The 12879-nt window shown below is 38.1% G+C and overlaps 1 protein-coding gene across 1 annotated transcript in view; it reads right to left on the bottom strand.

The window, feature by feature from the left end:
- HEATR5B (HEAT repeat containing 5B) overlaps positions 1-12879 on the bottom strand; it is an 84807-nt gene that overhangs the window by 53246 nt on the left and 18682 nt on the right. Inside the window, exons 8-15 of the mRNA XM_026649512.2 lie at positions 11478-11727; positions 8300-8455; positions 6585-6835; positions 5476-5587; positions 3693-3845; positions 3259-3358; positions 2095-2204; positions 522-535 (exon numbers count right to left, since the gene is read on the bottom strand). Coding sequence (XP_026505297.1) covers positions 522-535; positions 2095-2204; positions 3259-3358; positions 3693-3845; positions 5476-5587; positions 6585-6835; positions 8300-8455; positions 11478-11727 — 1146 coding nt within the window. The remainder of the gene's footprint in view (positions 1-521; positions 536-2094; positions 2205-3258; positions 3359-3692; positions 3846-5475; positions 5588-6584; positions 6836-8299; positions 8456-11477; positions 11728-12879) is intronic.

Below are 12879 nucleotides of genomic sequence, written 5' to 3'. Positions count from 1 at the left end.
ATATATTAGCATGTCTAAGCTTATTAAACTCTGAATTACTGACATGCAGAATGAAAAAAAAAATAGAATACAAACAACTTCTTTTGGACCAGAAAAAAAGGCGCATTTGAAAAATACAAAATCATTTTAATGTTTGAGTGTATTTATTTCCTCAAGGACTGTGTGTACTTTCTAACATTTAGGGAATCTAAACTGAATAAATGATCCTTCATTAGAATTCTCTGAGAAAATTCACACACGTAAATAAGAAAATAAGCATTTTTGTCCTAAGTGCAGTTACATTTACAAGTTAGATGTCAACTTAATGATGCTAACCTTTTGAACACTTGAAATCAATATATTTTATACATCCACACTTTGGATTGATTTAAATCAAAGCTGATTTTAATCAGCAAACAGGAAACACTAATTTAAATAACAGATTTTAATCTTGTTTTTCCATTTAAATTTTTAGTTATTTCTCCATTTGTGGGTGACCATTAAAGCATGCTGATTTGCAACTAAATATAAAACTTTTATACCAGATTTCTTTTTGCTAAGCAAGAAGATATATTACACATTCATGTAAGCAGTTATATATCTTAACTTACATTTTTCAGATTCCTAAATTTTACATTTTTTATTATCGTGAATGGTGCATTTACTTACTAGATGATTACTAATTTTTTACTCGTGATTTATGTCAAGGTCTATTTGGATGGAAATTCAAATTCAACTAAATATGCATAATAACAGCATTTTAATTTGTATTTATGTATTTATTAGTAGTAGTTAAATAAAACTACCTTAAATGTGCAGGATACATAAGAAAAAAAGTTTATCAAATCATGTTTTGCATTTAATACTGATTTATTAAACAAAGAATCTGTAATCAGAGAACTGCAGTGATTGTTTCTGGTCAACATGTCCTTCAAGATTTTAGAACTAGTAGATCTCATCCTTTCACACCTAGTTTCTATTCACAGAATGAAAGAGGAAAACAAGCTTTCCTGCTTTCCCAATTGGTTTCTTAACTTTGAATGAAGTAGTCATTGAACTAACCTAGCTGAATAAACAGAAATGAAGAAAATATTCACTCTGCACTGCAGAAAGGCTGTCAAAAGTTGGTTTTACACTTCAGTAAACTCTGGTTCCACATGCTTAGCCAGTGACTTCCCCAGTTAAGTGGTTTGACTTTCTTTAAAACTTAAGCAGCAAACATGTACTGCTTAATATGATTTTTTAATTTAATTTAAATGATTGTAATAAATTATATAAATTTAGGCCTTAACATAATTTTTCAAAGTTTCAAATTTCATTTTAAATGTTTATTTAAAAAAATAAATCTGTATTTAATGTAAATTAAAGGATCCAATTTAAAGAAAAATATCCAATTTTAATTTTTAAGGGTTTTTTAACTATGGATTTTTATCCACTATGTATATCAATCTAGAACTGCATTAATGTTAAAGACTAGGAAACCATAAACTTAAAACCACAAAATGAATCTTATCTCTATCCTTGGTGTATCAGCCTTAAGATATCTTTCTGTATCTGCCTCTTTATATCAGTTTATTGTATTTGTTAAATAAAACATAAAATACTACAAACTTAAAATTCTCCTAAAACTCTACAAATTGGAACTTTATCTTCTGTACATATACATTACATACACTGTATGTGTTGTGCTGTACTATGCAGGATACAAATTATGCATCTAAACTGATAATATAATCTTTAAAATTCTAATACTATATTCTTCATCCTCTAGAGTTTCCATTTTTATCTTACTAATGTTATCTTTTATTTTGAAACAATGACATGGGATCTTCTTAGCCCTGTATTTGCACTGAAATCACAGAAATTCAATTGCTTTGTGTTAACAGAAATAATAAACCAAATACATATGGAAGATTTGTCACACCTTTGAACTCTATCATTTCTTTTAACCATTAATTTAGATCTTAAATATTTAAGCTGCACTGTAAAGATTTTGAAACAATGATTTCTTTTCAACTGGCATGGATCTAAGCCTTACCCACCAAAGAATCCATCAAAAGGCATAACTACACTTTCTTATTTGGTAACTCCCTTTAAAAATATATATTTATTTACCTTCATAAGTTTTTGGAGGTAACAAAGCCAAAATGTCATAAAGTCTTAAACGGACCATAGCTGCGCTAGCTTTAAGATGAGCTCCATGGGCTTTAATTACCGATGGAATGCTACAGTGTGAAAAAGAAGAGAATTATGTACAATCAAGCATTAATTATGTTATGATACCGGGCATTTACGAATGTTTTTAAAGTAAGTGGAAGTTGAGATAACAGTACACTGCTCAGAAAACTATTCTGAATAAAGTTACTCAGATTATTAATTTGTTTTCAGAAGTAACAGTACTGAGAGCATCTTTAACCCTGTACAAATCAAAGAGCAGATCAAAATACATTAGTAAACTATTGCTACTTTAAATTTATTTTTTTGTTTTGTTTTCCGTAATGTATATTTAAAACCTTTTCATCTATTGCATTGTATAATAGGCCACTTTTATTAAAAAACTTCATTTTTACTTCTAATTTCTTGATGTTCTTATTCTTTGTGAAGGGACTAAGGAATCAAGAATTTATTGAGCTGGAAATCCAAAATCAAAAAGGGAGTTTAAAATGACGAAGCCAAGTCAATTGTTGTATGCAGTGTTGTTGAAGCCATGTCAGTCCCAAAATATTAGGAAGACAAGGTGGGTGAAGTAATATCTTTTATTGGACCAACTTCTATTGGTGAGAGAAAATCTTTCAAGCTTACATAGAGCTCTTTTTCTTCTTCTTTCCCAGACCTACCTTGTCTCTCTAAAGAGAAGTCAAAACAGGCCCAAAATATAAATTATGTTTTGTAAAAGTTTAATCACAAAAGAACAAAATAAGTGTTTTCATGAAATTAAAAAAAAAAAAAAATCTATCTTACTTCAAGAAAAAGAAATGAGCATTGCTCTGTGGGCAATCCAAGGACTGCAACATAAGGTCACAGCATGAGAAACTACAAGTAAAACTAACTAGAAATACAAGTGAAACTTACTGAACCAATTTCAATATCCAGGCTCAATGAAAAGTAAAACTCAGACCTGAAACAGTGACAACTTAGATTTTTTTTTCCATTTTGATAATGTAAGCCACTGTTTGTAATAGCAGCAAAGATTTGTTTTAACAATGGCATTTTTAGCCTCAGACTGTCCCTTTAAAAATTATGCAGAAAGGAAGAGAATTTTAAAAGCTGTCTACTTACTGTGACATCATTGTCATGGCACATTCTATAGGTGTCATTAATTTTCTGATCACATCTTCAGTAAGGAGCTCAGGACAGTGAGCAACGAAACTCCTCATAGCTATCAATGTAAAACATTTCAGTCAAAGTTAAATTGCAATAGAAATGGAAATAAATTTCAGCAAGTAACCAAGCTACAGATGTTAACAGGATATCAAAAAAGAAAACGTTTAATCACATTTTAATTAACTCATAGGTCATAAAACAATTAGTAAGATTACACACTGAAAAAAATTAATTATGTAACAAGTTTTGTGCATGCTTTTTTAATTACTTTTTGATAGAAAGAGGTGAATTACAAATTCTCTGTATGAGTATGTTATTTGTGATGTTGAAATTAGCATACATCTAATGAAACAGGACATGAACTTTCACCACTTCTTTGTGATTCTTACCGCACAAAGCTCCAGCACGACCTTCCAATGTTACTTGCCAGGTAAAAGAGTCTCCTCGGGCTTTCTCTGCTTCTAGCTCCTTTAGAGAACGAGGAAATACATTTCGCCATAGCAGCAGCATCTTAGGTAGATGGTACCGAACAACTGAAGGACCTAGCCAAGGAAATGTTTATCTGAAATTGCAGCATCTATTTATAATGTTCAATATAATAAAAAATAAGAGTATTTCAATTAATAACTTAAGACTAAAATAAACTGCAACGCAATAGAGATTTCTGAATACAATTACTTTTTGCTGATTGCTTACTTTTTGCATTTCCTCCTGCTAGAACAATGAAAAATAAAGGAAGTCATTCTCATTTTTAGGTTTAAAGTGCTGTAAATAAACTGCAATGGTATTTTTATTTGTTGACTAACAACTGTTTTTATTAGAGAGACAAGATAGATGAGGCGTAGCTCGAAAGCATGTCTCTTTCACCAACAGAAGTTGGTCTAATAAAAGATTTTACCTCATCCACATTGTCTCTCTAATATCCTGGGACCAATATAGCTACAACAACACTGCAAACAACTGTTTTATTGGTATTTTAATTCATGGAAACATATATATTAGCCTTAGGTTCTGCGGAGTCTTGTTTATACAAATGCTAAATTTGGGGGCAAATTTAAGTTGACAATGTCCCTTTAAAAACCTGGGTGTTTTTATGATAATAGATTAGTGACTTCTACAACCAGTCTATATTTTTGTTTTTCATTGTATTCTCAGTTTGAGCAAGACATGTTCTTTTAACTAAGCTAAACTGTTCACATTACAAACAAACAAAGTTAATAACTATCAGTTAGTTTTTAAGTATCTAGCTTTAATGGTAAGTTTTTCAAAACGTATTAGAAAAAGTTCTGGAGCGCATAAAATCCACTGTTGCAAACTCTTTTCTTTAAATAATAAAAAAAAAAAGAACAGAAAAAGTCCCCAGAAGGGCAACCAAGATAGTTCAATGTATTTCAAGGCTCACATATGACAACAAGTTTGCAAAACGCAGGATTACTTAGAGCAAAAAGAATAGACTTGAGAAAGAACCTGATTGAGAACAGTGAATAGAGATCTGTCCCCTTTTCACCTTGTGTCATAATATAACTAGAAAATTGTTACTGGATCACTAAAATTCAAAGAGAGGATATTTAAAAACCTCTCAGTGTATGATCAATTTGCAGAATGCAATGCCACAGAAGGTTAGAGTCAAATACTGGGTTGGATTTTAAAAAGACAACTAGATAATTAAGACCATTAAGATCTGTAGTTGTTCAGTTATAATTATTTATACTGTTCCACAGAGATGAGATACTGAGATGGGTAATCACATCTCATTTATAAAAGCAATAAAGAATTCCTTCTGTCTGTATACAGCATTATATAATTAAGTAAGGCACATTAATTATGGAATGAGGTAGAGGGGGGTTGCCTTCCTCCAAGGCATCAGCTACTTGCTATTGTTAAATGCAGAACTAAACAGAAAAATGTGATCTGGTATGGTAAATCAGCTTATATAAAAGCATCAGTATACCACTCCAGTTTAACTTAAAAAGGGATAAATGAAAATTTAACTATTGAATTATGAACATAATGCTATACAAACAGAGTAATTTTCCCCCTAGAATAAATAATCTTGTGCTAGGTTTTTGATTGCTCCACCACAAAGTGTATTTACCACAACAGATGCATTACAAATGCTGGACAAGAATTAAAACAATATAACTAAAATAAAAAGCAACTACTAGTACAAACCTAAAGTCATAAGTGCACCAAGTAAAAGCCACCCAGCTTGAGTGCGCTGTAAGGACAGTCTACTATTTTGAGCAGCAGTTCGTAACAGATCCTCAGCAATACTGACTACCATCTGCAACAACAGGATAAAGAGTAATAGATTTCAAATATAAGTTAAATCGGCTAAGGAAGCTGCCACAAAGTAACCTATTACACATGCTCTACTCAGGGCCGGCTCCAGGCACCAGCCCACCACGCTGGTGCTTGGGGCGGCACCTGGAGGGGGGCGGCGCGGCGCTCCGGCCCCCAGGGAGAGCGGGGCCACGGCCGGGCTGGCCGCCCTCCCCCCGCTCTGGCCGCTGGGGAAAGAGCGGGCTCGCCGCCCTCCCCCCGGGGCTCTGGCCGCCCTCCCCCCGGCCGCCTGGGGCGGCAAAAAAGCCAGAGCCGGCCCTGGCTCTACTGCAGGGGTAGGCAACCTATGGCACGTATGCCAAAGGCGGCACATGAGCTGATTTTCAGTGTCACTCACACTGCCCAGGTCTTGGCCACCGATCTGGGGGGCTCTGCATTTTAATTTAATTTTAAATGAAGCTTCTTAAACATTTTAAAACCCTTATTTACTTTACATACAACAATAGTTTAATTATATATTATAGACTTATAGAAAGAGACCTTCTAAAAACGTTAAAATGTATGACTGGCACGCGAAACCTTAAATTAGAGTGAATAAATGAAGACTCGGCACACCACTTCTGAAAGGTTGCCTACCCCTGCTCTACTGTATGTTAAAATGTTCTCAAATAAACAATCTAACATTTTGTAAAGACCAGATTACTTTTTAGGCAGGTTATCTACTCCTATGTATGTGCAATGCTGATACAGTCAACTTGTCTGTGTTATCAATTGATTCTTGAAACAGAATTTAATGAAATCACAACGAGAAAAAGCTGTGAAACAATAACTAAAAGCACACAAAAAATGACTTTTGTTCTTTATCAGTCATTAGTTAGGTTTCAACGATGTTTTAAAGGTCAGTGTCCCGCAGTCAGTTGGAACATTTATTTCTCAATACAAATATCTTTCACTACAGTACAATTCCAGAGATTAAACGTTCTTCATCATCAACTCACTTTTCCCTTCGCATGAGGAATACCTAACGGACACTGATGCACTCCACCTAGTAAAGCAGCCATTGCAAAACTGTAGCCACTAACTGCTTCTGGTGAGGTCTTCAGATTGTTGAGCCTTTCAGCGCACCTATCCAGAAATGGAGTCAACTGAAAAGGCAATGCCACAGCTACACAGCGCAAGCACCATGCAGCAGCTAGCCGAGCAGCCATGCTTGGATGAAGAAGAACTGAGGTTACTGTCTCCAATAGCCCTGTGGAAAAAACAATACATGATCATGTCATTAAAGACTATCACAATGTATATCTACAAGGGGGCCAACTCAACGTTGCAGAGGCAGCCTTAATTCTGGTGTTTCCTAACTTCTGAGTGCTTGATTTTGCAACCTTAATTTTCTTTTAACATCGTTTTGTGTGCATTATTTCCTATGTTTTTAAAAAATAAACTGATATAAATTCTATCACATGGCATCATACTGATCCTCAAATAGTTCATCAGAAAGACTGGAACCTTTAGATCCACAATACAGGCCTCTGACACTCGAGTTCAGGGTGACAGAGCACCAGTAGGCTGTCATCCTAAACAGCCACTAGAGGGGGATGAGACACACATTTTGCCAGTAGGTTTCACAGATATTTGATGACAGAGATATGGCAAGATTCAGAAATCTTAGGTTCCATTCCAGGTTCTGGATAGGAGTGTGCTCTAGGGGTCATAGACTCTTCTACCTCATCCCAGTCCTGTCTTCTCCCCTCCCCCAACCACTGAACTCTTCTTCCTAGTCTCAAGAGCACCCTCCTCATATAGCCAGGCCCTGTCTCTTCCCCTAGGATCCTCATCCCAGTCTCCATTACCAGCCAGTCCCCGTCTCTCTTCCCCCACCATTTCCCACTTTTTCTGTCACCTGCCAGCCAAGTCTCCAATAGGCTCCATGTCCCAATCTACTCCCTCCATCACCCCCATGTCCAGCTCTTATCCCCACTGTATCTGAGTCAGGTGTCTTCCTTCTTCTCAGTGCTTGGGTGCCAGCAAGGGGAGCACTGAGAGCACAGGAGTGAGTATCCTTGCCCTTAGTTCCTATGCTCAACACCACAGTACCCCTCAGTAGCTAGGGAAAATCCTGCAAAGCCCCTGCACTGCAGCATGCTCTGTACAGACACTTTTCAGATAATCTACCTGTTAAATGCTAACAACTCTCCACTGAACATATGCAAACTGAGCTTTTTCAAAGGCTTATAATTTGGCCAAATTTGGGCAGTTTTTCCTGGGAACAGCAAAAGGCCCATCTAGGGTGACCAGACAGCAAGTGTGAAAAATTGGGACAGGGTGTGGGAGGGTAATAGGAGCCTATATAAAAGGCCCAAAAATCGAGACTGTCCCTATAAAAATCGGGAAATCTAGTCACCCTAGGCACATCCCTGGCACAAAGACGACTCCCTCCCCTTGCTACAAAGCACGGAGACACCAGAGCTTCTCAACAAAACCACTTTACGAAAAAAAATTTAACATGAGCAAAACAACTTATTTTCCCTTTTCTCAGCAACAGCTAGGCCACTTTCAATTAACTTTCCTAAAAAATTTCACCCTGAGGAAGATAACGTGTTTCTTAAATGATTATTTATCCATTATATTTTGCCAGATTTTAACCGTGTTCCATATAACTGATGAAAATGTCTTTTGAACTGCTATATAGAGCTGCTGAACTCCATCCACATACCTATAGAGGGTTCTTGTATGAGTGGCGATGCAGTGGCATTCAGGCTCTGAACCAGGCTACCTAGTTCTTGAAGGGCACACACCATCACATGTTGGCTTGCAGCTACATCAGCAGCTCCGGATTTATTTTCCCCGTTAGTATCATTCACAACCGCTTCTGCAAACAAAGAAAATCAAGTATCTTACTAAACTCTAAAAAGAACAGGAGTACTTGTGGCACCTTAGAGACTAACACATTTATTTGAGCATAAGCTTTCATGGGCTACAGCCCACTTCTTCTTCGGCTGTAGCCCACGAAAGCTTATGCTCAAATAAATTTGTTAGTCTCTAAGGTGCCACAAGTACTCCTGTTCTTTTTGTGGATACAGACTAACATAGCTGCTACTCTGAAACCTTACTAAACTCTGTCACTTGACTCACACTTGAATACAGATAAGAATCACTACAGAAGCTGGACAGAGACTATTTAGTTTTGGCAACAGCCTTAAAAATGCAAATGCAACCACAAGTTTTCTACCTACAATGACATGGCAAAAAAATCCCCCCAAAATTTAACATCTTTACGGTTATTAGCAAAAGCCAAAGTAAATAGTCCAACCAAGCCCCATTTACAATGGATGACCAGAAATTATTCTGGATACTAGAAATAATTACAAAAGTCATTTAGCTCAGAAAAGGAGCAGTTCTAAAATAGCAAAGGTGACTATAGAGGAAAATATGGACATATGTTTATTTTTTATATATATATATATATATACACACATACACACACACACACCCCTATATATACAAATTTATAAAAATGTAATCTTAATATATTTATGCAGAGTTTTAGATTTTGTTTCTTTCAAGAATTTGCATGCACATGTATATGGGGGTTGCAAAAAGCAGGCTTATAACAAAAAAGAAACCACACCCTTAACTATGGGATAAAAGAAAAAGTCAGAAATGTAATTTGGTGCTTTCTGCTCTGTGTATTTCAAGGAGACATTTCCATTCTTCCTCCTGCATCTTATCTCAGCAGCAGCCCTAGGCTATTCAGGCTGGGCAAAGAAGATATACACTGTGATAACATAAGAATGGCCATAATAGGTCTGACAATGATCCATCTAGTCCATTATCCTGTCTTCCAACAGTGGCTGGTGCCAGATGCTTCCGAGGGAGTGAATAGAACAGGGAAACTTATCGAGTGATCCATCCCCTCAAAGACTCTAAGGCAGGGGTGGGCAAACTACAGTCCGTGGGCCAGATCCAGCCCACACCGCTCCTGGAAGCAGCCAGCACCACGTCCCTGGGGGGTAGGGGAAGCAGAGGGCCTGGGGGGAACTGCAGCCAATGGGAGCTTCGGGGGAGGTACCCACAGGCAAGGGCAGCGCACAGAGCCCTCTGCCCCCCCCTCCCTCAGGGGCCTCAGGGACGTGGTGCCGGCCACTTCCAGGAGCGGCGCGGGGCCAGAGTAGGCAGGAAGCCTGCCCTGACCCCGGTGTGTGCCGCTGCTACCCCGCAGCTGTTCCAGGTAAGTGGCGCTGGGCTGGAGCCTGCACCCCGAACTCCTTCTGCACCCCGCACCCCAACCCCCTGCCCTGAGCCCCCTGCTGCACCTCACATTTCTCCTGTGCCCCAACCCCCGCCACACCCCACCTGCACCCCAACCCCTGCCCTGAGCCTCCTGCCGCACACCTCCTCCCTCCCAACCCCCTGCCCTGAGCTCCCTGCTGCACCTCGCACCTCTCCTGTGTCCCAGCCCCTTCCTGCACACTGCACCCCCTCCCACACCCTACACGCCCGCCCGCACACCAACCCCCTGTCCCAGCCCTACCTTTTCATATATGGAGATATACCTATCTCACAGAGCTGGAAGGAACCCTGAAAGGTCATTGAGTCCAGTCCCCTGACTTCACTAGCAGGACCAAGTACTGATTTTGCCCCAGGTCCCTAAGCGGCCCCCTCAAGGATTGAACTCACAACCCTGGATTTAGCAGGCCAATGCTCAAATCACTGAGCTAGCCCTCCCCCCTGCATGCAATTTTCCCACCCAGATGTGGCCCTCAGGCCAAAAAGTTTGCCCATACCTGCTCTAAGGCCAGAAGGGACCATCATGATCATCTAGTCTGACATCTATTCAAATACTGACAGACAACAAATGAGCATGCTCAGAAGTGATTTTTCAGGCACATAACTTCATTTCCATCACACCACAAAGCTAACAAAGGGGTGATTACAAAATAAGGAAATGCAAAATTTGGAGTTTCTTTGTTCAGCCATTTTTGGATTATGGGTGAACAAAAATCAAATGTCTCAAAAATGATGAAAAAATTATTTATTGCTCTTCCAATAATTTAAAATTTCTGAGGGAATTTTCTGCTAACTACAGTGAGGAAGTAATTTCTGAGATGAGACCAATGACAGAAGTATCATCCGCAAAAGGAGAATTTTTCAGACAGCTATGACCATGGAAACAGGAATTCTGATGAAATTTCTGATATAATCTTAACTGTAGTTTTCACTATGATGTTATACCCTGAAAAAATTATTCTGTGAAAATGTTACAGTGCAGTTTACTGTCTCAATCTCCAGCCCATATTTTCTCATTTTATAAGTAAAATTATTTATTTTAATTGCCAGCTCTGTAAAACTTTCCATGGGATCTTTGAATCTTTCCTTCTCAGACACTATCACAAATAATTAAAGATTCTGCAAGCCAAGTTATGACCACATTTATCTTTTGTAACTCCATTGTCTTCAAAATATGCTCTCAGTTATTGCAGCTGTAAAATCAAATTAGATTTCAGGAAGAATGCATGGGTTTATTTTAGAGCCTAATATGACCCGTGCGATTAATAGAAGTAATAATGCGTAAGAAGGAAAGAACCCAGCTTGATTTTTTGAGACCATAAGACAGTTTTGAGATAGCAGTTTGAAAAAAAAAAAAATCTTTTTACTTGTAAACTAGATGACAGGATGACAAATGCCACTCTCCACAATGCCACTTGTGCTGAATCACTATTCAGAGTAGAACCAAATTTTTAGTATGGATAACTTAACATTGCAAAATGATTCAGGGAAAAAACAGCTGAGTAGTTTAACAGCATAACTGCAGTAATCATTCACTAGTAGAGAAGAAACATTATTAAAGATTTGCTCCACTTGTTTTCTAAATATAGAAAAAAGTTTCTTACCCACTGCCTTCATTTGTTTACCAATGGCTTGACAAATATCTTTGGCAGCTGCAATCTGCGCTTTCTCCCCTAATAAACTGCCTACGGTTGCTCTCAGGATAAAGGACACACATCTTCGAGAGTATACTGCCTCAACATGAGTCTGAGTTGCACGAGGATGGGACACCAGATCCAGGACATGGGACAAAAATGTAGCAAAATTGCGCTCCAACCACTGGCCTCCTAGCGTTGTAACAAAGACAACATATGCCTGCAAATACAAGATATATATATTCAATGCAAACAGAAACAAAAGGATACTGTTGTTTAAGTGAGACCCCCATTCACAGTAGATGCATTGGAGGTAAATATTACTGATGGCATAGTGAAACTGAATGGTATACCTTTCATCGCATTTAGACTGCATGTCCACCACGTCAGTGTTGTTAACTCCTACTGTGGAATTACCAATTTGCAATGTGTATTGTCTATGCCTGGTTTGTAATTTCTCCCTAGCTAGTGCTGCAGACCTCTCGTCCAAAGATTAGCATGCGGGGTCTCTGATATAGCTGATGCTAAGAGACCCATTAAATAGAATAAAAATAGTATTGGCTGTTGAGGAAACTGCAGTAGGAGATGTAAAGATGATTTTAATTTTATAAACCTTTCTTCTGGAAGAAAGGCTTTTGCTATAACTGAGTCCAATATGATCCCTAGGGAAGGGATCCTTTCAGTTGGATTTAGGAGTCATTTTTCCCAATTTATACGCAATTCCAGACTGGAATTTACATGAAACAGGGTCTCTTCCTTCAACAAAATTTTATTAACCAGTCGTTAAGTTAAGGGATATACATAAATCCCCTGCTTTCTCAGCTATGCTGCTACGACAGAGACATTTTTGAACACTCTCGGGCTATAGAAAAACCGAAAGGGAGGACCTTATATGAAAATACTCCTCTCCTACAATGAAACACAGATATTTCCAGTGAGATGGCCATACTGAAATGTGGAAATGCACATCTTAAATCCAGAGCTGCAAACCACTCCTGAAGGCACAGAGAAGAGATTATAGAAGTTAGAGATAACATGCAGAAACTAGACTCTTTAATAGACTCATCCTCTCTGAGCAAACCCAAATGAACCAGGTCCTTCATTGAGGATAGAACAGGAGAGAGGGGTTGGTGAAAAAAAAGGGATTTGGACTGTACCAAATAACCACATTCAATAATCTCTAGAATCCAGCTACCCAATGTTATTAATTCCCACTGCTGGTAAAAACGGGACAGGTGGTTCCCCAAACAGAGGATAACAGAATCTAACAAAAAGAACAGGAGTACTTGTGGCACCTTAGAGACTAACAAATTTATTTCAGCATACGCTTTTGTGGGCTACAGCTCACTTCTTCAGATGCAGAGTGGAACAC

Source organism: Terrapene carolina, unplaced genomic scaffold, assembly GCF_002925995.2.
Source record: "Terrapene carolina triunguis isolate 2854851 unplaced genomic scaffold, T_m_triunguis-2.0 Scaffold85, whole genome shotgun sequence".
NCBI lineage: Eukaryota > Metazoa > Chordata > Testudines > Emydidae > Terrapene > Terrapene triunguis.
Note: the sequence above shows the minus strand (reverse complement) of the source record. Positions and strands in the feature narration are given on the sequence as shown.